Below are 27,932 nucleotides of genomic sequence, written 5' to 3' on the forward strand. Positions count from 1 at the left end.
CGAACAAACCAGAGATCACATTCAAATACTGCAACACTATTAGGTGGAATGTGACCTGTTGTTGTCTTCAAGACCATGTTCATTTGCTTTAACTCTAGTGTCCCATTTGTACATGTGTACTTGTTGGACACCACAAAAAAAAGTGTCACGTTAGGCCTACAGAAAACACATCTAACTGACAGATACACAAGCTCCCGTTAGGCCTACAGAAAACACATCTAACTGACAGATACACAAGCTCCCGTTAGGCCTACAGAAAACACATCTAACTGACAGATACACAAGCTCCCGTTAGGCCTACAGAAAACACATCTAACTGACGGATACACAAGCTCCCGTTAGGCCTACAGAAAACACATCTAACTGACGGATACACAAGCTCCCGTTAGGCCTACAGAAAACACATCTAACTGACAGATACACAAGCTCCCGTTAGGCCTACAGAAAACACATCTAACTGACAGATACACAAGCTCCCGTTAGGCCTACAGAAAACACATCTAACTGACAGATACACAAGCTCCCGTTAGGCCTACAGAAAACACATCTAACTGACAGATACACAAGCTCCCGTTAGGCCTACAGAAAACACATCTAACTGACAGATACACAAGCTCCCGTTAGGCCTACAGAAAACACATCTAACTTACAGATACACAAGCTCCCGTTAGGCCTACAGAAAACACATCTAACTGACAGATACACAAGCTCCCGTTAGGCCTACAGAAAACACATCTAACTGACAGATACACAAGCTCCCGTTAGGCCTACAGAAAACACATCTAACTGACAGATACTCAAGCTCCCGTTAGGCCTACAGAAAACACATCTAACTGACAGATACACAAGCTCCCGTTAGGCCTACAGAAAACACATCTAACTGACGGATACACAAGCTCCCGTTAGGCCTACAGAAAACACATCTAACTGACGGATACACAAGCTCCCGTTAGGCCTACAGAAAACACATCTAACTGAGGGATACACAAGCTCCCGTTAGGCCTACAGAAAACACATCTAACTGACAGATACACAAGCTCCCGTTAGGCCTACAGAAAACACATCTAACTGACAGATACACAAGCTCCCGTTAGGCCTACAGAAAACACATCTAACTGACAGATACACAAGCTCCCGTTAGGCCTACAGAAAACACATCTAACTGACAGATACACAAGCTCCCGTTAGGCCTACAGAAAACACATCTAACTGACAGATACACAAGCTCCCGTTAGGCCTACAGAAAACACATCTAACTGACAGATACACAAGCTCCCGTTAGGCCTACAGAAAACACATCTAACTGACAGATACACAAGCTCCCGTTAGGCCTACAGAAAACACATCTAACTGACAGATACACAAGCTCCCGTTAGGCCTACAGAAAACACATCTAACCGATAGGATACACAGAGCTACATTCCTTGACAAATGACAACAGTTTTATCACAATTTCAAAATGGACTGGTTGATCAAAGTAGGAAACCATGTGTTCTAACAACGAGCCGCAGTTTTGTAACGGTCTTGTCTATTTTCCGCATATGCTACTTTGCAAACTACTAGTGCCACTTAGAATTGGTTAGCCTAGGTTATAACCCCCCATAATAACATAGATTCCACACTGAAAATATGCAAAAACAGTTTGAAAAAAAGGAGTGTATTTTCATCTGAATCTTTAAGCCTAGGTCTAACTCACCAAATCGATATCCTTAATCCATAATTCATCCCCATCAGTGTTCAAAGTGGAATTGTTCATCCATACTTAAAAAATTTAAAAATTTAAAAATTTAAGTACAAGGAACAGGCAGAATAATCTAAATTGAATATCTGTTTATCGAGAAAATTAATTTAAAAATAAACAGATTTCCGTTTGTCGCTCAGCTCTTTAAATAACTGTTCCAGGCAATGGATGTGATTTCACACAAGGCAATTTTATTAATTTGGAAAAAATATTCAGTTCCATTTTTAATTCTGTGATATTACATCATGTTTTATTTTTTTGTGTCTTGACCGTGACAAGGGGCTCAGGAAATAAGTCTCGTCTGCTAAATTTACAAAACCAGTGGATATTACGGTTTCAATCAATTAAATCTTAAAATGGCACTTGCTTTTTTATTGACTAAATATACACTGGGTATATAAAACATTAAGAACAACTGCTCTTTCCATCTCGTAGACTGACCAGGTGAATCCAGGTGAAAGATATGATCCCTTATTGATGTCACTTGTTAAATCCACTTCAATCAGTGTAGATGAAGGGGAGGGGACATGTAGATGAAGGGGAGGAGACATGTAGATGAACGGGAGGGGACATGTAGATGAAGGGGAGGAGACATGTAGATGAAGGGGAGGAGACATGTAGATGAAGGGGAGGAGACATGTAGATGAAGGGGAGGGGACGGGTTAAAGAAGGATTTTTAACCCTCGAAACATGGACTGTGTACCTCTATACCAGGCGGTGTCAGAGGAAGGCCCTAAAAATGGTCAAAGACTCCAGCCACCCTAGTCACAGACTGTTCTCTCTGCTAACGCACGGCAAGCGGTACCGGAGCGCCAAGTCTAGGGCCAAGAGGCTTCTAAACAGCTTCTATCCCCAAGCCATAAGACTCCTGAACACCAAATCAAAATGACTACCCAGACTATTTGCATTGCCCCTCCCCCTCTCACACCGCTGCTACTCTCAGTTGTCATCTATGAATAGTCACTTTAATAACTCTACCTACATGTACATATTACCTCAACTAACTGGTGCTCCCACACATTGACTCTGAACCGGTACCCCCTGTATATAGCCTCCACATTGACTCAGTACCGTAACACCCTGTATATAGCCTCCACATTGACTCTGAACCGGTACCCCCTGTATATAGCCTCCACATTGACTCAGTACCGTAACACCCTGTATATAGCCTCCACATTGACTCAGTACCGTAATACCCTGTATATAGCCTCCACATTGACTCTGTACCGGTACCCCCTGTATATAGCCTCCACATTGACTCAGTACCGTAATACCCTGTATATAGCCTCCACATTGACTCTGTACCGTAATACCCTGTATATAGCCTCCATATTGACTCTATACCGTAATACCCTGTATATAGCCTCCACATTGACTCTTTACCGTAACACCCTGTATATAGCCTCCACATTGACTCAGTACCGTAACACCCTGTATATAGCCTCCACATTGACTCAGTACCGTAACACCCTGTATATAGCCTCCACATTGACTCTGTACCGTAATACCCTGTATATAGCCTCCCTATTGTTATTTTACTGCTTCTCTTTAATTATTTGTTACTTCTAATTGCTTCTTCTTATCCATACTTTTTTGAAACTGCACTGTTGGTTAAAGGCTTGTAAATCAACATTTCACCTTAAGGTTGTGTTCGGCATTTCACTGTAAGGTCTACTACACCTGTTGTATTCAGCATTTCACTGTAAGGTCTCCTACACCTGTTGTATTCAGCATTTCACTGTGAGGTCTCCTACACCTGTTGTATTCAGCATTTCACTGTGAGGTCTACTACACCTGTTGTATTCATCATTTCACTGTAAGGTCTACTACACCTGTTGTATTCATCATTTCACTGTAAGGTCTACTACACCTGTTGTATTCAGCATTTCACCTTAAGGTCTACTACACCTGTTGTATTCAGCATTTCACCTTAAGGTCTACTACACCTGTTGTATTCATCATTTCACTGTGAGGTCTACTACACCTGTTGTATTCAGCATTTCACTGTAAGGTCTACTACACCTGTTGTATTCAGCATTTCACTGTGAGGTCTACTACACCTGTTGTATTCAGCATTTCACTGTGAGGTCTACTACACCTGTTGTATTCAGCATTTCACTGTAAGGTCTACTACACCTGTTGTATTCAGCATTTCACTGTAAGGTCTACTACACCTGTTGTATTCAGCATTTCACTGTAAGGTCTACTACACCTGTTGTATTCAGCATTTCACTGTAAGGTCTACTACACCTGTTGTATTCAGCATTTCACTGTGAGGTCTACTACACCTGTTGTATTCAGCATTTCACTGTAAGGTCTACTACACCTGTTGTATTCAGCATTTCACTGTAAGGTCTACTACACCTGTTGTATTCAGCATTTCACCTTAAGGTCTACTACACCTGTTGTATTCAGCATTTCACCTTAGGGTCTACTACACCTGTTGTATTCAGCATTTCACTGTAAGGTCTACTACACCTGTTGTATTCAGCATTTCACTGTAAGGTCTACTACACCTGTTGTATTCAGCATTTCACCTTAAGGTCTACTACACCTGTTGTATTCAGCATTTCACTGTAAGGTCTACTACACCTGTTGTATTCAGCATTTCACTGTAAGGTCTACTACACCTGTTGTATTCGGCATTTCACTGTGAGGTCTACTACACCTGTTGTATTCAGCATTTCACTGTCAGGTCTACTACACCTGTTGTATTCAGCATTTCACTGTAAGGTCTACTACCCTTACCGTACGACCCTACAGTACAACCCTACAACCCTACAGTACAACCCTACCGTATAAACCCTACAGTACAACCCTACAGTACAACCCTACCGTATAAACCCTACAGTACAACCCTACAGTACAACCCTACAGTACAACCCTACCGTATAAACCCTACAGTACAACCCTACAGTACAACCCTACAGTACAACTCTACAGTACAACTCTACAGTACAACCCTACAGTACAACCCTACAGTACAACTCTACAGTACAACTCTACAGTACAACCCTACAGTACAACCCTACCGTATAAACCCTACAGTACAACCCTACAGTACAACCCTACAGTACAACTCTACAGTACAACCCTACAGTACAACTCTACAGTACAACCCTACAGTACAACCCTACAGTACAACCCTACAGTACAACTCTACAGTACAACCCTACCGTATAAACCCTACAGTACAACCCTACAGTACAACCCTACCGTACAACCCTACCGTACAACCCTACCGTATAAACCCTACAGTATAAACCCTACAGTACAACCCTACAGTACAACCCTACAGTACAACCCTACAGTACAACCCTACAGTACAACCCTACAGTACAACTCTACAGTACAACCCTACAGTACAACCTTACAGTACAACTCTACAGTACAACCCTACCGTATAAACCCTACAGTACAACCCTACAGTACAACTCTACAGTACAACCCTACAGTACAACCCTACAGTACAACTCTACAGTACAACCCTACAGTACAACCCTACAGTACAACCCTACAGTACAACGCCATGCTGCCACTACCGTAAAGTAGGCGTACACGTTTTATTCAATTTTACACTCAGCAAGTCACAGAGACACATATGACTGACTAGTTTGACACCCTATTCCATATATAGTGCACTACTTTAGACCAGAGCCCTATGCCACACTATATAGTGCACTACTTTAGACCAGAGCCCTATGCCACCCTATATAGTGCACTACTGTAGACCAGAGCCCTATGCCAACCTATTTCCTATATAGTGCACTACTTTAGACCAGAGCCCTATGCCAACCTATTCCCTATATAGTGCACTACTTTAGACCAGAGCCCTATTCCCTATATAGTGCACTACTTTAGACCAGAGCCCTATTCCCTATATAGTGCACTACTATAGACCAGAACCCTATTCACTATAAAGGTCACTACTATAGACCAGAGCCCCAAAGGGCTCCATTTAAGACAAACATGCATCTGTATCAGATATTCGCAACATGGTTACAATCTGTGAAGCCGTCAACACTGGCCAGAAAGGACATGACCTGCAAAGGCAAAGCTAAAGAAGTGACAGCAGACTAACCGTTGTAGTAGCATGACTCACAGACTCCCATCACCACGTCACATCCCCAAGCGCCACACATCACACATGCAGACGGTTATCTTTAGGAGCTCCCACAACCAACTGATAAGCTAGGCTTATCTTTAGGAGCTCCCACAACCAACTGATGGCTATGCTTATCTTTAGGAGCTCCCACAACCAACTGATAAGCTAGGCTTATCTTTAGGAGCTCCCACAACCAACTGATAAGCTAGGCTTATCTTTAGGAGCTCCCACAACCAACTGATGGCTATGCTTATCTTTAGGAGCTCCCACAACCAACTGATAAGCTAGGCTTATCTTTAGGAGCTCCCACAACCAACTGATAAGCTAGGCTTATCTTTAGGAGCTCCCACAACCAACTGATGGCTAGGCTTATCTTTAGGAGCTCCCACAACCAACCAAACCAACAATGCTTTGTGATGGAGACAGAACTTACTATTGTGCACAGTCGATGAGCTGGTACTCGTTGGATCTCTCGAAGCACGCCTTCACTCCCTCGTCATCCCACAGCTTCTTGGCATGATCAAAGAACTCCTGGACAGAGGGCAGAGAGAAGGAAGGAGGTGAGGAGATGACCAGGCAGAGAGAAGGAAGGAGGTGAGGAGATGTCCAGGCAGAGAGAAGGAAGGAGGTGAGGAGATGACCAGACAGAGAGAAGGAAGGAGGTGAGGAGATGTCCAGGCAGAGAGAAGGAAGGAGGTGAGGAGATGACCAGACAGAGAGAAGGAAGGAGGTGAGGAGATGACCAGGCAGAGAGAAGGAAAGAGGTGAGGAGATGACCAGGCAGAGCGAAGGAAGGAGGTGAGGAGATGACCAGGCAGAGAGAAGGAAGGAGGTGAGGAGATGACCAGACAGAGAGAAGGAAGGAGGTGAGGAGATGACCAGGCAGAGAGAAGGAAAGAGGTGAGGAGATGACCAGGCAGAGCGAAGGAAGGAGGTGAGGAGATGACCAGACAGAGAGAAGGAAGGAGGTGAGGAGATGACCAGGCAGAGAGAAGGAAAGAGGTGAGGAGATGACCAGACAGAGAGAAGGAAAGAGGTGAGGAGATGACCAGGCAGAGCGAAGGAAGGAGGTGAGGAGATGACCAGGCAGAGAGAAGGAAAGAGGTGAGGAGATGACCAGGCAGAGAGAAGGAAGGAGGTGAGGAGATGACCAGGCAGAGAGAAGGAAGGTGGTGAGGAGATGACCAGACAGAGAGAAGGAAGGTGGTGAGGAGATGACCAGACAGAGAGAAGGAAGGAGGTGAGGAGATGTCCAGGCAGAGAGAAGGAAGGAGGTGAGGAGATGTCCAGGCAGAGAGAAGGAAGGAGGTGAGGAGATGACCAGGCAGAGAGAAGGAAGGAGGTGAGGAGATGACCAGGCAGAGAGAAGGAAGGAGGTGAGGAGATGACCAGGCAGAGAGAAGGAAGGAGGTGAGGAGATGACCAGGCAGAGAGAAGGAAGGAGGTGAGGAGATGACCAGGCAGAGAGAAGGAAGGAGGTGAGGAGATGACCAGGCAGAGAGAAGGAAGGAGGTGAGGAGATGACCAGGCCGAGCGAAGGAAGGAGGTGAGGAGATGACCAGGCCGAGCGAAGGAAGGTGGTGAGGAGATGACCAGACAGAGAGAAGGAAGGTGAGGAGATGACCAGACATCACAAACAATTCATCAATGACATTGTATTACCATAAGCTACAGGTGGTTATGAAGGGGAAACACACACGTTTAGTGGCAACAAGCTTATTTAAAAACAGAGCCATTCAACCAAGCCCACCAGTGTATAATACAGTCTGTACAGACAGTGACAGGCATTCATTTATACCACCGGTGGTATTCAAACTTTTTCAACGGGGACCCCATTTTTACCATCCAAAATTCAAGTAACTCCACCCCAAATATAAATGACACAATCTTTAAAAAAAATATATATATATATATATATATAAATAAAATTGTTTAAAAAAAAAATCACATTAACAAATAACTTTAAATTAATTACACTTTCATCTCTCTTATCAAAATTAAGAGAACCAATACACACATTTAGTCAATAAAATTATAATTGTTCTAATTATTTATGAATAACATTTGTATTATTGTACAATAAAATAAACTGGGTAGGGTAGCCTAGTGGTTAGAGTGTAGAGGTGGCAGGGTATCCTAGTGGTTAGAGTGTAGAGGTGGCAGGGTATCCTAGTGGTTAGAGTGTAGAGGTGGTAGGGTAGCCTAGTGGTTAGAGTGTAGAGGTGGTAGGGTAGCCTAGTGGTTAGAGTGTAGAGGTGGCAGGGTAGCCTAGTGGTTAGAGTGTAGAGGTGGTAGGGTAGCCTAGTGGTTAGAGTGTAGAGGTGGCAGGGTATCCTAGTGGTTAGAGCGTTGGACTAGTAACCGGAAGGTTGCAAGTTCAAACCCCCGAGCTGACAAGGTACAAATCTGTCATTCTGCCCCTGAACAGGCAGTTAACCCACTGTTCCTAGGCCGTCATTGAAAATAAGAATTTGTTCTTAACTGACTTGCCTGGTTAAATAAAGGTTAAATTTTAAAAAATGGTTTAACTCTTGCTTCACCCCATTTTGAATACCACACATTCATACTGTTGAACATTCTAGATATCTGTAGATACTGTAGCTACATTTGTAAAAATATTCTGTTCCAATTTATTCTGTGATATTAAGTTTTTTTCCTTCTATAAAATGTGTCTTGATTGTGACAAGGGCTCAGGAAATAAGAGTCTCTTGTCTGCTAAATTTACACAACAACAAGGCCATGCTACGTTATAATATAACCAGTGGATACTACAGTGTCAATAAAGTCATTTTAAATGGCACTTGCTTTTTCACTGACAAAATATACACATTAACTACAGTACCGTGTCTCCAACCCCAGCCTCCCCTTCAGTACCACATCTCCAACCTCCCCTTCAGTACCACATCTCCAACCCCAACCTCCCCTACAGTACCTCCAACCCCAGCCTCCCCTTCAGTACCACATCTCCAACCCCAACCTCCCCTACAGTACCTCCAACCCCAGCCTCCCCTTCAGTACCACATCTCCAACCCCAACCTCCCCTACAGTACCTCCAACCCCAGTCTCCCCTACAGTACCACGTCTCCAACCCCAGCCTCCCCTACAGTACCTCCAACCCCAGCCTCCCCTACAGTACCTCCAACCCCAGCCTCCCCTACAGTACCTCCAACCCCAGCCTCCCTACAGTACCTCCAACCCCAGCCTCCCCTTCAGTACCATGTCTCCAACCCCAGCCTCCCCTACAGTACCTCCAACCCCAGCCTCCCCTACAGTACCTCCAACCCCAACCTCCCTACAGTACCTCCAACCCCAGCCTCCCCTACAGTACCATGTCTCCAACCCCAGCCTCCCCTACAGTACCATGTCTCCAACCCCAGCCTCCCCTACAGTACCACGTCTCCAACCCCAGCCTCCCTACAGTACCTCCAACCCCAGCCTCCCTACAGTACCTCCAACCCCAGCCTCCCCTACAGTACCTCCAACCCCAGCCTCCCTACAGTACCTCCAACCCCAGCCTCCCCTACAGTACCTCCAACCCCAGCCTCCCCTACAGTGTCTCCAATCCCAGCCTCCCCTACAGTACCACGTCTCCAACCCCAGCCTCCCCTTCAGTACCACATCTCCAACCTCCCCTACAGTACCACGTCTCCAACCCCAGCCTCCCCTACAGTACCTCCAACCCCAGCCTCCCCTACAGTGTCTCCAACCCCAGCCTCTCCTTCAGTACCACATCTCCAACCCCAGCCTCCCCTTCAGTACCACATCTCCAACCCCAACCTCCCCTACAGTACCTCCAACCCCAGCCTCCCCTTCAGTACCACATCTCCAACCCCAACCTCCCCTACAGTACCTCCAACCCCAGCCTCCCCTTCAGTACCACATCTCCAACCCCAACCTCCCCTACAGTACCTCCAACCCCAGTCTCCCCTACAGTACCACGTCTCCAACCCCAGCCTCCCTACAGTACCTCCAACCCCAGCCTCCCTACAGTACCTCCAACCCCAGCCTCCCCTACAGTACCTCCAACCCCAGCCTCCCTACAGTACCTCCAACCCCAGCCTCCCCTTCAGTACCACGTCTCCAACCCCAGCCTCCCCTACAGTACCTCCAACCCCAGCCTCCCCTACAGTACCTCCAACCCCAACCTCCCCTACAGTACCTCCAACCCCAGCCTCCCCTACAGTACCATGTCTCCAACCCCAGCCTCCCCTACAGTACCATGTCTCCAACCCCAGCCTCCCCTACAGTACCACGTCTCAACCCCAGCCTCCCCTACAGTACCTCCAACCCCAGCCTCCCCTACAGTACCTCCAACCCCAGCCTCCCCTACAGTACCTCCAACCCCAGCCTCCCCTACAGTACCTCCAACCCCAGCCTCCCCTACAGTACCTCCAACCCCAGCCTCCCCTACAGTGTCTCCAATCCCAGCCTCCCTACAGTACCATGTCTCCAACCCCAGCCTCCCCTTCAGTACCACATCTCCAACCTCCCTACAGTACCACGTCTCCAACCCCAGCCTCCCCTACAGTACCTCCAACCCCAGCCTCCCCTACAGTGTCTCCAACCCCAGCCTCTCCTTCAGTACCACATCTCCAACCCCAGCCTCCCCTACAGTACCTCCAACCCCAGCCTCCCCTACAGTACCTCCAACCCCAGCCTCTCCTACAGTACCTCCAACCCCAGCCTCTCCTACAGTACCTCCAACCCCAGCCTCCCCTACAGTACCACATCTCCAACCCCAGCATCCCCTACAGTACCACATCTCTAACCCCAGCCTCTCCTACAGTACCTCCAACCCCAGCCTCCCCTACAGTACCTCCAACCCCAGCCTCCCCTACAGTACCTCCAATCCCAGCCTCCCCTACAGTGTCTCCAATCCCAGCCTCCCTACAGTACCTCCAACCCCAGCCTCCCCTACAGTGTCTCCAACCCCAGCCTCTCCTTCAGTACCACATCTCCAACCCCAGCCTCCCTACAGTACCTCCAACCCCAGCCTCCCCTACGGTACCTCCAACCCCAGCCTCTCCTACAGTACCTCCAACCCCAGCCTCTCCTACAGTACCTCCAACCCCAGCCTCCCCCTACAGTACCACATCTCCAACCCCAGCATCCCCTACAGTACCACATCTCTAACCCCAGCCTCTCCTACAGTACCTCCAACCCCAGCCTCCCTACAGTACCTCCAACCCCAGCCTCCCCTACAGTACCTCCAACCCCAGCCTCCCCTACAGTGTCTCCAATCCCAGCCTCCCCTACAGTACCACATCTCCAACCCCAGCCTCCCCTACAGTACCTCCAACCCCAGCCTCCCCTACAGTACCTCCAACCCCAGCCTCCCCTACAGTACCTCCAACCCCAGCCTCCCCTACAGTACCATGTCTCCAACCCGAGAGAACACCTTGGTTTGGGGGGGAAATAGAGAGATGACTCCTGGGGGCTCTTTCCACAGAGCCGTGTGACAGCAAGCTGCTGAATACATGTACTGTTACAGTGCCTTAAAGAACTGCTGCTCTCACACACACACACTTCACTAAAGCCATAAAAAAAAAATCTAACCTTAACCACACTGCTAACCTTAAATGTGTTGTCATGTGTTGCTACCATGCTGTGTTGTCATGTGTTGCTACCATGCTGTGTTGTCATGCTGTGTTGTCATGTGTTGCTGCCATGCTGTGTTGCTGCCATGCTGTGTTGTCATGTGTTGCTACCATGCTGTGCTGCCATGCTGTGTTGTCATGTGTTGCTGCCATGCTGTGTTGTCATGCTGTGTTGCTACCATGCTGTGTTGTCATGTGTTACTGCCATGCTGTGTTGTCATGTGTTGCTACCATGCTGTGTTGCTACCATGCTGTGTAGTCATGTGTTGCTACCATGCTGTGTTGCTACCATGCTGTGTAGTCATGTGTTGCTACCATGCTGTGTTGCTACCATGCTGTGTAGTCATGTGTTGCTACCATGCTGTGTTGCTACCATGCTGTGTAGTCATGTGTTGCTACCATGCTGTGTTGTCATGTGTTGTTGCCATGCTGTGTTGTCATGTGTTGCTGCCATGCTGTGTTGCTACCATGCTGTGTTGTCATGTGTTGTTGCCATGCTGTGTTGTCATGTGTTTCTGCCATGCTGTGTTGTCATGTGTTGTTGTCATGCTGTGTTGCTGCCATGTTGTGTTGTCATGTGTTGCTGCCATGCTATGTTGTCATGTGTTGCTACCATGCTGTGTTGTCATGTGTTGCTGCCATGCTGTGTTGTCATGCTGTGTTGTCATGTGTTGCTACCATGCTGTGTTGTCATGTGTTGCTGCCATGCTGTGTTGTCATGTTGTGTTGCTACCATGCTGTGTTGTCATGTGTTGTTGTCATGCTGTGTTGCTACCATGCTGTGTTGTCATGTGTTGCTACCATGCTGTGTTGTCATGTGTTGTTGTCATGCTGTGTTGCTACCATGCTGTGTTGTCATGTGTTGCTGCCATGCTGTGTTGTCATGTGTTGTTGTCATGCTGTGTTGTCATGTGTTGTTGTCATGCTGTGTTGTCATGTGTTGCTACCATGCTGTGTTGTCATGTGTTTCTGCCATGCTGTGTTGTCATGTGTTGTTGTCATGCTGTGTTGCTACCATGCTGTGTTGTCATGTGTTGCTGCCATGCTGTGTTGCTACCATGCTGTGTTGTCATGTGTTGCTACCATGCAGTGTTGTCATGTGTTTCTGCCATGCTGTGTTGTCATGTGTTGTTGTCATGCTGTGTTGCTGCCATGTTGTGTTGTCATGTGTTGCTGCCATGCTATGTTGTCATGTGTTGCTACCATGCTGTGTTGTCATGTGTTGCTGCCATGCTGTGTTGTCATGCTGTGTTGTCATGTGTTGCTACCATGCTGTGTTGTCATGTGTTGCTGCCATGCTGTGTTGTCATGTTGTGTTGCTACCATGCTGTGTTGTCATGTGTTGCTACCATGCTGTGTTGTCATGTTGTGTTGCTACCATGCTGTGTTGTCATGCTGTGTTGTCATGTGTTGCTACCATGCTGTGTTGTCATGTATTGCTACCATGCTGTGTTGTCATGTGTTGCTACCATGCTGTGTTGTCATGTGTTGCTGCCATGCTGTGTTGTCATGCTGTGTTGTCATGTGTTGCTACCATGCTGTGTTGTCATGTGTTGCTGCCATGCTGTGTTGTCATGTTGTGTTGCTACCATGCTGTGTTGTCATGTGTTGCTACCATGCTGTGTTGTCATGTTGTGTTGCTACCATGCTGTGTTGTCATGCTGTGTTGTCATGTGTTGCTACCATGCTGTGTTGTCATGCTGTGTTGTCATGTGTTGCTACCATGCTGTGTTGTCATGTATTGCTACCATGCTGTGTTGTCATGTGCTGCTACCATGCTGTGTTGTCATGTTGTGTTGCTACCATGCTGTGTTGTCATGCTGTGTTGTCATGCTGTGTTGTCATGCTGTGTTGTCATGTGTTGCTACCATGCTGTGTTGTCATGCTGTGTTGTCATGTGCTGCTACCATGCTGTGTTGTTGTCTTAGGTCTCTCTTTATGTAGTGTTGTCTCTCTTTATGTAGTGTTGTCTCTCTTTATGTAGTGTTGTCTCTCTTTATGTAGTGTTGTCTCTCTTGTCGTGATGTGTTGTTGTCTTAGGTCTCTCTTTATGTAGTGTTGTCTCTCTTTATGTAGTGTTGTCTCTCTTTATGTAGTGTTGTCTCTCTTTATGTAGTGTTGTCTCTCTTTATGTAGTGTTGTCTCTCTTGTCGTGATGTGTTGTTGTCTTAGGTCTCTCTTTATGTAGTGTTGTCTCTCTTTATGTAGTGTTGTCTCTCTTTATGTTGTGTTGTCTCTCTTTATGTAGTGTTGTCTCTCTTTATGTAGTGTTGTCTCTCTTTATGTAGTGTTGTCTCTCTTTATGTTGTGTTGTCTCTCTTTATGTTGTGTTGTCTCTCTTTATGTAGTGTTGTCTCTCTTTATGTAGTGTTGTCTCTCTTTATGTAGTGTTGTCTCTCTTTATGTAGTGTTGTCTCTCTTTATGTTGTGTTGTCTCTCTTTATGTAGTGTTGTCTCTCTTTATGTAGTGTTGTCTCTCTTTATGTAGTGTTGTCTCTCTTTATGTAGTGTTGTCTCTCTTGTCATGCTGTGTTGTTGTCTTAGGTCTCTCTTTATGTAGTGTTGTCTCTCTTTATGTAGTGTTGTCTCTCTTTATGTAGTGTTGTCATGTATTGCTACCATGCTGTGTTGTCTTAGGTCTCTCTTTATGTAGTGTTGTCTCTCTTTATGTAGTGTTGTCTCTCTTTATGTAGTGTTGTCTCTCTTTATGTAGTGTTGTCTCTCTTGTCGTGATGTGTTGTTGTCTTAGGTCTCTCTTTATGTAGTGTTGTCTCTCTTTATGTAGTGTTGTCTCTCTTTATGTAGTGTTGTCTCTCTTGTCGTGATGTGTTGTTGTCTTAGGTCTCTCTTTATGTAGTGTTGTCTCTCTTTATGTAGTGTTGTCTCTCTTTATGTAGTGTTGTCTCTCTTTATGTAGTGTTGTCATGCTGTGTTGTTGTCTTAGGTCTCTCTTTATGTAGTGTTGTCTCTCTTTATGTAGTGTTGTCTCTCTTGTCGTGTGTTTGGTCCTATATTTTTATCTCATGTATTTTATATCTCCCGTCCCCGCAGGAGGCCTTTTGGTAGGCCGTCATTGTAAATAAGAATTTTCTTCTTAACTGACTTGCCGAGTTAAATCAAAAATAAGCACAAATTATTTTTTTAAGCAAGATCACATTTACTTTAATATAAAATGCTGCATTTGTTGTTTTCAAAGTATTTCCGCCATTTTTGTTTCATAGCTGGTAAATGAATCTCACAAAGTCAAAGAACTAGGAATCCTGAATAGCCTTTTCCACCTCACGCTGCTACACTCCCTGGCTGGGGGCACCTGAAGAGCCGAGAGAGAGTAGAGGGAAAGATGTGTTTTTAGAAGTACTACTCACAGGCACACAAGCTGGTTCTCCTGAAGTGAGACACTGCCTCTGTGTTTATAGGCTGTTTACGTTGTTTTGTTCACAAGACAACTCAAACATAGCAATTGAAAGAAAAACAACCTAAGGAAGAGAAGACAACACTTCGACTAGTCAGATTTAATGTCACATGACTCGAGTCGCGTAACCTCTGCAGGTTTTGCAGAGGCAAAAATCCTAGAAAGCCTGGTCGAGTCCACTTTCCCGAGTCCGGGAGTCGAATTCACCTTTCAGTTGAACAGCGACATAAAATACAAGGCCAAATCGAGTTGCTTACCAAGAAGACAGCGGTCGACTTATAGTTTTTGACTTAAATCCATTTGAAAATCTACGGCAAGACCTGAAATTGGTTGTCAAAGCAACGATCAACAAAGCATTTGAAAGAGCTTGAAAAGTATTTTTAAAAAAGGGCAAATGTTAGTCAATCCAGGTGTGGAACGCTCTTAAGAGACTTCCTCAGAAAGGTGATTCTAAAAATGTATTGACTCAGGGGGTTTAATACTAAATATATATATATATATATATTATTTTTTTTAACAAAAATGTTAAATTTTATTTTCACCTTTTTTTCCATTTGAATCCCACTTTGTTACACAACATGTGGAAAAAAGGCTAAGGGTGGAAATATTTTCTGAAAGCCCTGTATGTGGGCCTGAATAAAAAGCTAATACGAGGAAGGAATGACCTAGACGGCCGTTTTATAACCGAGTCATAACTAGGCCTGTCACAAATTTGACTCGGAGACGACTTAAAATATTAAGCGATTGACCGTTTAAAAAAAATAATTTAAAAAAAAATTCTGCTAAAGTGGCTACGTAGCATAAAACCATGGCCATTTCAACTAGCTAACATTCAATTAGTTTAAATACGATTTTGGATGCAACCAAAAATAAAATCAGCGGAGCTCTGGGAGTGGGGGTGGAGAGGAGCAGGGGACGACGTGTGTAACCAGTTTGGGTGTGGCACAGAGGTAGAGAGAGGAAGTAGATAAACCGACTCGCTCTAGCTAGACAAACTTGTTTGCTGCCATTGGTTATCTTGCTCAGCCCTAATTGATGTGCTCTCTGTCACCTGGAGCTGCATGGCAAATTGTCCAGGAACACAAGGAATGCACAAAGGGCCCTTTCATCTCTGACGGGCCAAAAATGTACATCTCTGTTACAGTATCCAGAGGACTGACTATTGTGACAGAATAATCGTTATATAATCCATGTCTGTTATCAGACATGTTCTCTGAGGAGAACTCTGATGCTGTCTATATGGATGTGTGATCTCTGTGGTAACTTGTATCTGGACAGGGTGAACTCTAAATGACTATTTCAAAGAAAGGGGTTCCGTCTTCTCTGGAATGATGTCTTATTTTCAACGGTCCTCCACACAAAGCCTTTATGCTGCGACACCCTGTGGAGATTGGGCCTTTGGCGGGTCAGTTAACTGTCAACTTGGTATCGTTTGATTGGGTTGAGAAGGTTTCTTCTTCTTGCAGTGTGCATAGCCGTATTGGGCGCATTACCGCCACCTACTGGACTGGAGTGTGATGAGACTACGGCGTTGTTCGAGAACGTTCACTCTAGTCTCCATGAATGAGGAAGTAGAGCAACGTGGGCAACTGTTTGTTTTCAGTAAACTGGAGAGGGTGAAACGTATTCGCAGGTATGTGGTCATTAGCTCCAGAGTGGCGCGGAGGTCTAAGGCACTGCATCTCAGTGCTAGAAGCGTCACTGCAGACCCTGGTTCGATTCCGGTCTGTATCACAACAGGCCGTGATCGGGAGGCCCATAAGGCGGTGCACACTTGGCCCAGCGTCGTCCGGGTTTGGGAAGGCCGTCAACGTAAATAAGAATTTGTTCTCAACTGACTTGGCTAGTTAAATAAAGGTTAAATAAAAAGACAAACATTATTCTGAGCGTTTTGATGTTCCTAAAGCTTGACAGTGAAGGAGGACGTGATCTGTGTTTCTGCTGCTCTTAGGACATAAACCTGTGTTGTTTGTGGTGTTTATGCCCTATCTTTTGGTGATCTTGTCACCCCACCACAACACTGGTCCTCCCAGTGCCACCCCACCACAACACTGGTCCTCCCAGTACCACCCCACCCCACCACAACACTGGTCCTCCCAGTACCACCCCACCACAACACTGGTCCTCCCAGTGCCACCCCACCCCACCACAACACCGGTCCTCCCAGTGCCACCCCACCCCACCACAACACCGGTCCTCCCAGTGCCACCCCACCACAACACTGATCCTTCCAGTGCCACCCCACAACACTGGTCCTCCCAGTGCCACCCCACCCCACCACAACACTGGTCCTCCCAGTACCACCCCACCACAACACTGGTCCTCCCAGTGCCACCCCACCCCACCACAACACCGGTCCTCCCAGTGCCACCCCACCCCACCACAACACCGGTCCTCCCAGTGCCACCCCACCACAACACTGATCCTTCCAGTGCCACCCCACAACACTGGTCCTCCCAGTGCCACCCCACCCCACCACAACACTGGTCCTCCCAGTGCCACCCCACCCCACCACAACACTGGTCCTCCCAGTACCACCCCAAAACAACACTGGTCCTCCCAGTGCCACACCACCCCACCACAACACTGGTCCTCCCAGTGCCACACCACCCACCACAACACTGGTCCTCCCAGTGCCACACCACCCCACCACAACACTGGTCCTCCCAGTGCCACACCACCCCACCACAACACTGGTCCTCCCAGTGCCACACCACCCCACCACAACACTGGTCCTCCCAGTGCCACCCCACCCCACCACAACACTGGTCCTCCCAGTGCCACCCCACCCACCACAACACTGGTCCTCCCAGTGCCACCCCACCACAACACTGGTCCTCCCAGTGCCACCCCACCACAACACTGGTCCTCCCAGTGCCACCCCACCACAACACTGGTCCTCCCAGTGCCACCCCACCACACAACACTGGTCCTCCCAGTGCCACCCCCACCACAACACTGGTCCTCCCAGTGCCACCCCACCACAACACTGGTCCTCCCAGTGCCACCCCACCACAACACTGGTCCTCCCAGTGCCACCCCACCACAACACTGGTCCTCCCAGTGCCACCCCACCACTGGTCCTCCCAGTGCCACCCCACCACTGGTCCTCCCAGTGCCACCCCACCACAACACTGGTCCTCCCAGTGCCACCCCACCACAATACTGGTCCTCCCAGTGCCACCCCACCACAACACTGGTCCTCCCAGTGCCACCCCACCACAACACTGGTCCTCCCAGTGCCACCCCACCACAACACTGGTCCTCCCAGTGCCACCCCACCACAACACTGGTCCTCCCAGTGCCACCCCACCACAACACTGGTCCTCCCAGTGCCACACCACCCCACCACAACACTGGTCCTCCCAGTGCCACACCACCCACCACAACACTGGTCCTCCCAGTGCCACCCCACCACAACACTGGTCCTCCCAGTACCACCCCACCCCACCCCACCACAACACTGGTCCTCCCAGTACCACCCCACCCCACCACAACACTGGTCCTCCCAGTGCCACCCCCACCACAACACTGGTCCTCCCAGTGCCACCCCACCACAACACTGGTCCTCCCAGTGCCACCCCACCACAACACTGGTCCTCCCAGTGCCACCCCACCCCACCACAACACTGGTCCTCCCAGTGCCACCCCACCCCACCACTGGTCCTCCCAGTACCACCCCACCCCACCACTGGTCCTCCCAGTACCACCCCACCCCACCACAACACTGGTCCTCCCAGTACCACCCCACCCCACCACAACACTGGTCCTCCCAGTGCCACCCCACCACAACACTGGTCCTCCCAGTGCCACCCCACCACAACACTGATCCTTCCAGTGCCACCCCACCACAACACTGATCCTTCCAGTGCCACCCCCACCCCAACACAACACTGGTCCTTCCAGTGCCACCCCACCACAACACTGGTCCTCCCAGTACCACCCCACCACAACACTGGTCCTCCCAGTGCCACCCCACCACAACACTGATCCTTCCAGTGCCACCCCACCCCACCACAACACTGATCCTTCCAGTGCCACCCCACCCCACCACAACACTGGTCCTCCCAGTACCACCCCACCACAACACTGGTCCTCCCAGTGCCACCCCACCACAACACTGGTCCTCCCAGTGCCACCCCACCACAACACTGGTCCTCCCAGTACCACCCCACCACAACACTGGTCCTCCCAGTGCCACCCCCACCACAACACTGGTCCTCTCAGTACCACCCCACCACAACACTGGTCCTCCCAGTGCAACCCCACCCCACCACAACACTGGTCCTCCCAGTACCACCCCACCACAACACTGGTCCTCCCAGTGCAACCCCACTCCACCACAACACTGGTCCTCCCAGTGCCACCCCACCCCACCACAACACTGGTCCTCCCAGAGCCACCCCACCACAACACTGGTCCTCCCAGTGCAACCCCACTCCACCACAACACTGGTCCTCCCAGTGCCACCCCACCCACCACAACACTGGTCCTCCCAGAGCCACCCCACCACAACACTGGTCCTCCCAGTGCCACCCCCACCCCACCACAACACTGGTCCTCCCAGTGTCACCCCCACCACAACACTGGTCCTCCCAGTGCCACCCCACCCACCACAACACTGGTCCTCCCAGTGCCACCCCACCACAACACTGGTCCTCCCAGTGCCACCCCACCACAACAACGGTCCTCCCAGTGCCACCCCACCACAACAACACTGGTCCTCCCAGTGCCACCCCACAACAACAACACTGGTCCTCCCAGTGCCACCCCACCACAACACTGGTCCTCCCAGTGCCACCCCACCCCACCACAACACTGGTCCTCCCAGTGCCACCCCACCCCACCACAACACTGGTCCTCCTAGTGCCACCCCCACCCCACCACAACACTGGTCCTCCCAGTGCCACCCACCACAACACTGGTCCTCCCAGTGCCACCCCACCACTGGTCCTCCCAGTGCCACCCCACCCCACCACAACACTGGTCCTCCTAGTGCCACCCCACCCCACCACAACACTGGTCCTCTCAGTACCACCCCACCACAACACTGGTCCTCCCAGTGCAACCCCACCCCACCACAACACTGGTCCTCCCAGTACCACCCCACCACAACACTGGTCCTCCCAGTGCAACCCCACTCCACCACAACACTGGTCCTCCCAGTGCCACCCCACCCACCACAACACTGGTCCTCCCAGTGTCACCCCACCACAACACTGGTCCTCCCAGTGCCACCCCACCCCACCACAACACTGGTCCTCCCAGTGCCACCCCCCCCACCACAACACTGGTCCTCCCAGTGCCACCCCACCACAACAACGGGTCCTCCCAGTGCCACCCCACCACAACACTGGTCCTCCCAGTGCCACCCCCCACAACAACAACACTGGTCCTCCCAGTGCCACCCCACCACAACACTGGTCCTCCCAGTGCCACCCCACCCCACCACAACACTGGTCCTCCCAGTGCCACCCCACCCCACCACAACACTGGTCCTCCTAGTGCCACCCCACCCCACCACAACACTGGTCCTCCCAGTGCCACCCCACCACAACACTGGTCCTCCCAGTGCCACCCCACCACTGGTCCTCCCAGTGCCACCCCACCACTGGTCCTCCCAGTGCCACCCCCACCCTCACCACTGGTCCTCCCAGTGCCACCCCACCCCACCACTGGTCCTCCCAGTGCCACCCCACCCCACTGATCCTCCCAGTGCCACCCCACCACAACACTGGTCCTCCCAGTGCCACCCCACCACAACACTGGTCCTCCCAGTGCCACCCCACCACTGGTCCTCCCAGTGCCACCCCACCACAACACTGGTCCTCCCAGTGCCACCCCACCCCACCACAACACTGGTCCTCCCAGTGCCACCCCACCCCACCACAACACTGGTCCTCCCAATGCCACCCCACCACAACACTGGTCCTCCCACCACAACAACTTAGACCTGTAGTACCCACTAGGGTTGCACAATTAAATCAAATATAGATATATAAATATAAATAAAAATAAATAAAAAAAATAAAAAAATATATATAAATAAATAAATATAAATAAATAAATATAAATAAATAAATATAAATAAATATATATAAATAAATAAATATAAATAAATAAATATAAATAAATAAATATAAATAAATAAATATAAATAAATAAATATAAATAAATAAATATAAATAAATAAATATAAATAAATATATATAAATAAATAAATATAAATAAATAAATATAAATAAATAAATATAAATAAATAAATATAAATATATAAATATAAATAAATATAAATAAATATAAATAAATATAAATCAATAAATATAAATAAATAATATAAATAAATAATATAAATAAATAATATAAATAAATATATAATATAATATATAATAATAAATAATAATATACAAACTTTCAAAGGATGATGATTTCCAGAAGGATGAAAAACCCGGTGTGTATTCCCATTTGGCCTGTCATGTGACTTTTATCAGGGGCCCATTTGGCCTGTCATGTGACCGGACTTTATCAGGGGCCCTGATCAACACCAAGCAGAAGACTGTGTCCCATAATGCCACCCTATATCTAGAGAACTACTTTTCTGTAGTTCAGGGGCCCTGATCAACACCAAGCAGAAGACTGTGTGTCCCATAATGCCACCCTATATCTAGAGAACTACTTTTCTGTCCAAAATCATTTTTTATTTAAACGAGGCAAGTCAGGTTAAAGAACAAATTCTTATTTACAATGACGACCTACACTGGCCAAATTCAGACGACGCTGGGCCAATTGTGCGCCGCCCTATGTGACTCCCAATCACGGCCGGTTGTGATACAGCCTGGAATCGAACCAGGGTCTGTAGTGGCACCTATAGCACTGAGATGCAGTGTCTTAGACTGCTGCGCCCTAAAAAACTGGGCCCTAAAAAACTATGTAGGGAATAGGATGCCATTTGGGAGACCTCATGTTCCCAGATGGATAATATGGCCCAATCTGAATACTGAGAGGGCGTCCCCAATGGCACCTTATTCACTATATGATGCACGACTTTTGACCAAGGCCCTCAGGGCCCTGTTCTATAGTAGTGAATTATATAGGGAATAGGGTTCTGGTCTAATCTAGTGCACTATATAGGGAATAGGGTTCTGGTCTAATCTAGTGCACTATATAGGGAATAGGGCTCTGGTCTATAGTAGTGTACTATAAAGGGAACAGGGCTCTGGTCTAAAGTAGTGCACTATATAGGGAACAGGGCTCTGGTCTATAGTAGTACCACTATATAGGGAACAGGGCTCTGGTCTATAGTAGTACCACTATATAGGGAATAGGGCTCTGGTCTATAGTAGTACCACTATATAGGGAATAGGGCTCTGGTCTAAAGTAGTGCACTATATAGGGAATAGGGCTCTGGTCTAAAGTAGTGCACTATATAGGGAATAGGGCTCTGGTCTATAGTAGTACCACTATATAGGGAACAGGGCTCTGGTCTATAGTAGTACACTATATAGGGAATAGGGCTCTGGTCTATAGTAGTGCACTATATAGGGAATAGGGCTCTGGTCTATAGTAGTGCACTATATAGGGAACAGGGCTCTGGTCTATAGTAGTGCACTATATAGGGAACAGGGCTCTGGTCTAAACTGGCAGCCGGGGGGTCTGCATCGGGAACTCGGAGGAATGGAAAAGAGGAACTAAAAACAGAAATGCAAAGTTGAACAAAATAGCATCCATTATTACAACTGCTGAACACCTACATGATATATCTGACAGATATCATACATGTCTCAAATCAAACCACTGTTAGTGACCACACCAAGCGCTCTCTCTCTCACACACACACACACACACACACACACCTGAATGAAAACCTAAAACAGACATCTTACCTGTGTGTAGTCAAAGTCCGAGAGAGGAGCTATGCTTTTGATGTATTCGATTCTGAACTGGTCTTCGGGGTTGGCGAGAGAGACAGGGGGTATCAAAGTGCTCATGGCTGACACGATCGTCTAGAAAGAGGAGAGACGCCGGCGGTAAGATGGATGAACACATTTTAAAAACAATCAGGAAAATAGGATTGGTCCAATCGAACACAGGCTCCATCTCAGATGGCACCCTATTCCCTATGTAGGGCCCTGGGCTACTGTCAACTACACGAGGACTCTAGGCTGTCATCTCAGATGGCACCCTATTCCCTATGTAGGGCCCTGGGCTTCTGTCAACTACACGAGGACTCTAGGCTGTCATCTCAGATGGCACCCTATTCCCTATGTAGGGCCCTGGGCTTCTGTCAACTACACGAGGACTCTAGGCTGTCATCTCAGATGGCACCCTATTCCCTATGTAGGGCCCTGGGCTTCTGTCAACTACACGAGGACTCTAGGCTGTCATCTCAGATGGCACCCTATTCCCTATGTAGGGCTAGGGGCTACTGTCAACTACACGAGGACACTAGGCTGTCATCTCAGATGGCACCCTATTCCCTATGTAGGGCCCTGGGCTACTGTCAACTACACGAGGACACTAGGCTGTCATCTCAGATGGCACCCTATTCCCTATGTAGGGCCCTGGGCTACTGTCAACTACACGAGGACACTAGGCTGTCATCTCAGATGGCACCCTATTCCCTATCTAGGTGAAACATCTGCTGATCTGCCCTTGAGCAAGGCACTTAACCTGAATTTCTCCTGTAAGTCGCTCTGGATAAGAGCATCTGCTACATGACTACAATGTAACATGTCCGAAGTACTGCACTATACAGTATAGGGAACAGGGCCCTGATAAAGTACTGCACTATACAGTATAGGGAACAGGGCCATGATAAAGTACTGCACTATACAGTATAGAGAACAGGGCCCTGATATAAAGTACTGCACTATACAGTATAGAGAACAGGGCCCTGATATAAAGTACTGCACTATACAGTATAGAGAACAGGGCCCTGATATAAAGTACTGCACTATACAGTATAGAGAACAGGGCCCTGATAAAGTACTGCACTATACAGTATAGAGAACAGGGCCCTGATATAAAGTACTGCACTATACAGTATAGCGAACAGGGCCCTGATAAAGTACTGCACTATACAGTATAGGGAACAGGGCCCTGATATAAAGTACTGCACTATACAGTATAGAGAACAGGGCCCTGATATAAAGTACTGCACTATACAGTATAGAGAACAGGGCCCTGATATAAAGTACTGCACTATACAGTATAGAGAACAGGGTCCTGATAAAGTACTGCACTATACAGTATAGAGAACAGGGCCCTGATAAAGTACTGCACTATACAGTATGGAGAACAGGGCCCTGATAAAGTACTGCACTATACAGTATAGGGAACAGGGCCCTGATATAAAGTACTGCACTATACAGTATAGGGAACAGGGCCCTGATATAAAGTACTGCACTATACAGTATAGAGAACAGGGCCCTGATAAAGTACTGCACTATACAGTATAGAGAACAGGGCCCTGATAAAGTACTGCACTATACAGTATAGGGAACAGGGCCCTGATAAAGTACTGCACTATACAGTATAGAGAACAGGGCCCTGATAAAGTACTGCACTATACAGTATAGAGAACAGGGCCCTGATAAAGTACTGCACTATACAGTATAGAGAACAGGGCCCTGATAAAGTACTGCACTATACAGTATAGAGAACAGGGCCCTGATAAAGTACTGCACTATACAGTATAGAGAACAGGGGGTACCATTTACAGTATAGTGCAGACAGAGTAATACAGTAACCCACACCTAATACTTTCTTTTTTTTAACAGGAAAAACACAGATGAATACTATCCTACTCACCACTATCGCATCCTTCACGTTTTTCCGAATATCTTGAATTTTCTGTTTCTTTTCTCTGTCAAAAGGAGGACAGAACGCAGGCGTGAGGAGACGGTAATCAACAAGATAACAACGACTTCACAATAGTGAAAGTCTAAGAAGCTAAAGATCACAGGGTTGAAGGTAGTGTGGTTCAACTGCGGTTCTGGGACCTGATGTTAACACACTAGAGTCGGTATGTGTTCAGGCCAGACAGGCAGTAAGATATCTCTACCAGTACTACTGTAGTCCTATGTAACTCAGACAGTAAGATATTTCTACCAGTACAACTGTAGTCCTATGTAACTCAGGCAGTAAGATATCTCTACCAGTACAACTGTAGTCCTATGTAACTCAGACAGGCAGTAAGATATCTCTACCAGTACTACTGTAGTCCTATGTAACTCAGACAGTAAGATATCTCTACCAGTACAACTGTAGTCCTATGTAACTCAGACAGGCAGTACTCTACCAGTACTACTGTAGTCCTATGTAACTCAGACAGTAAGATATCTCTACCAGTACAACTGTAGTCCTATGTAACTGAGACAGGCAGTAAGATATCTCTACCAGTACTACTGTAGTCCTATGTAACTCAGGCAGTAAGATATCTCTACCAGTACTACTGTAGTCCTATGTAACTCAGACAGTAAGATATCTCTACCAGTACAACTGTAGTCCTATGTAACTCAGACAGGCAGTAAGATATCTCTACCAGTACTACTGTAGTCCTATGTAACTCAGACAGTAAGATATCTCTACCAGTACAACTGTAGTCCTATGTAACTCAGACAGGCAGTAAGATATCTCTACCAGTACTACTGTAGTCCTATGTAACTCAGGCAGTAAGATATCTCTACCAGTACAACTGTAGTCCTATGTAACTCAGACAGGCAGTAAGATATCTCTACCAGTACTACTGTAGTCCTATGTAACTCAGACAGACAGTAAGATATCTCTACCAGTACTACTGTAGTCCTATGTAACTCAGACAGACAGTAAGATATCTCTACCAGTACTACTGTAGTCCTATGTAACTCAGACAGACAGTAAGATATCTCTACCAGTACTACTGTAGTCCTATGTAACTCAGACAGACAGTAAGATATCTCTACCAGTACAACTGTAGTCCTATGTAACTCAGACAGACAGTAAGATATCTCTACCAGTACTACTGTAGTCCTATGTAACTCAGACAGTAAGATATCTCTACCAGTACAACTGTAGTCCTATGTAACTCAGGCAGTAAGATATCTCTACCAGTACAACTGTAGTCCTATGTAACTCAGGCAGTAAGATATCTCTACCAGTACAACTGTAGTCCTATGTAACTCAGACAGACAGTAAGATATCTCTACCAGTACTACTGTAGTCCTATGTAACTCAGGCAGTAAGATATCTCTACCAGTACTACTGTAGTCCTATGTAACTCAGGCAGTAAGATATCTCTACCAGTACAACTGTAGTCCTATGTAACTCAGACAGACAGTAAGATATCTCTACCAGTACTACTGTAGTCCTATGTAACTCAGACAGGCAGTAAGATATCTCTACCAGTACAACTGTAGTCCTATGTAACTCAGACAGGCAGTAAGATATCTCTACCAGTACAACTGTAGTCCTATGTAACTCAGACAGGCAGTAAGATATCTCTACCAGTACAACTGTAGTCCTATGTAACTCAGACAGACAGTAAAATATCTCTACCAGTACAACTGTAGTCCTATGTAACTCAGACAGACAGTAAGATATCTCTACCAGTACTACTGTAATCCTATGTAACTCAGACAGACAGTAAGATATCTCTACCAGTACTACTGTAGTCCTATGTAACTCACAGACAGTAAGATATCTCTACCAGTACAACTGTAGTCCTATGTAACTCAGACAGTAAGATATCTCTACCAGTACTACTGTAGTCCTATGTAACTCACAGACAGTAAGATATCTCTACCAGTACAACTGTAGTCCTATGTAACTCAGACAGACAGTAAGATATCTCTACCAGTACAACTGTAGTCCTATGTAACTCAGACAGTAAGATATCTCTACCAGTACAACTGTAGTCCTATGTAACTCAGACAGTAAGATATCTCTACCAGTACAACTGTAGTCCTATGTAACTCAGACAGTAAGATATCTCTACCAGTACAACTGTAGTCCTATGTAACTCACAGACAGTAAGATATCTCTACCAGTACAACTGTAGTCCTATGTAACTCAGACAGTAAGATATCTCTACCAGTATAACTGTAGTCCTATGTAACTCAGACAGTAAGATATCTCTACCAGTACAACTGTAGTCCTATGTAACTCAGACAGACAGTAAGATATCTCTACCAGTACTACTGTAGTCCTATGTAACTCAGACAGACAGTAAGATATCTCTACCAGTACTACTGTAGTCCTATGTAACTCAGACAGTAAGATATCTCTACCAGTACTACTGTAGTCCTATGTAACTCAGACAGACAGTAAGATATCTCTACCAGTACAACTGTAGTCCTATGTAACTCAGACAGACAGTAAGATATCTCTACCAGTACTACTGTAGTCCTATGTAACTCAGACAGACAGTAAGATATCTCTACCAGTACTACTGTAGTCCTATGTAACTCAGACAGACAGTAAGATATCTCTACCAGTACTACTGTAGTCCTATGTAACTCAGACAGACAGTAAGATATCTCTACCAGTACAACTGTAGTCCTATGTAACTCAGACAGACAGTAAGATATCTCTACCAGTACTACTGTAGTCCTATGTAACTCAGACAGTAAGATATCTCTACCAGTACAACTGTAGTCCTATGTAACTCAGGCAGTAAGATATCTCTACCAGTACAACTGTAGTCCTATGTAACTCAGGCAGTAAGATATCTCTACCAGTACAACTGTAGTCCTATGTAACTCAGACAGGCAGTAAGATATCTCTACCAGTACAACTGTAGTCCTATGTAACTCACAGACAGTAAGATATCTCTACCAGTACTACTGTAGTCCTATGTAACTCAGACAGTAAGATATCTCTACCAGTACTACTGTAGTCCTATGTAACTCAGACAGTAAGATATCTCTACCAGTACAACTGTAGTCCTATGTAACTCAGACAGACAGTAAGATATCTCTACCAGTACTACTGTAGTCCTATGTAACTCAGACAGTAAGATATCTCTACCAGTACAACTGTAGTCCTATGTAACTCACAGACAGTAAGATATCTCTACCAGTACAACTGTAGTCCTATGTA

At 46.9% G+C, this 27,932-nt stretch overlaps 1 protein-coding gene across 2 annotated transcripts in view; it reads right to left on the reverse strand.

Annotated features, from left to right (window-relative positions):
• Window positions 1-27,932, reverse strand: part of LOC135563076 (guanine nucleotide-binding protein G(olf) subunit alpha) — a 140,329-nt gene that overhangs the window by 63,182 nt on the left and 49,215 nt on the right. For both annotated transcript variants that reach the window (XM_065005985.1, XM_065005986.1), the window contains exons 3-5: window positions 24,666-24,720; window positions 22,739-22,858; window positions 6,280-6,377 (exon numbers count right to left, since the gene is read on the reverse strand). In XM_065005985.1, coding sequence (XP_064862057.1) covers window positions 6,280-6,377; window positions 22,739-22,858; window positions 24,666-24,720 — 273 coding nt within the window. The remainder of the gene's footprint in view (window positions 1-6,279; window positions 6,378-22,738; window positions 22,859-24,665; window positions 24,721-27,932) is intronic.

This window comes from Oncorhynchus nerka, linkage group LG20 (assembly GCF_034236695.1).
Source record: "Oncorhynchus nerka isolate Pitt River linkage group LG20, Oner_Uvic_2.0, whole genome shotgun sequence".
In the NCBI taxonomy this organism is placed as follows: domain Eukaryota; kingdom Metazoa; phylum Chordata; class Actinopteri; order Salmoniformes; family Salmonidae; genus Oncorhynchus; species Oncorhynchus nerka.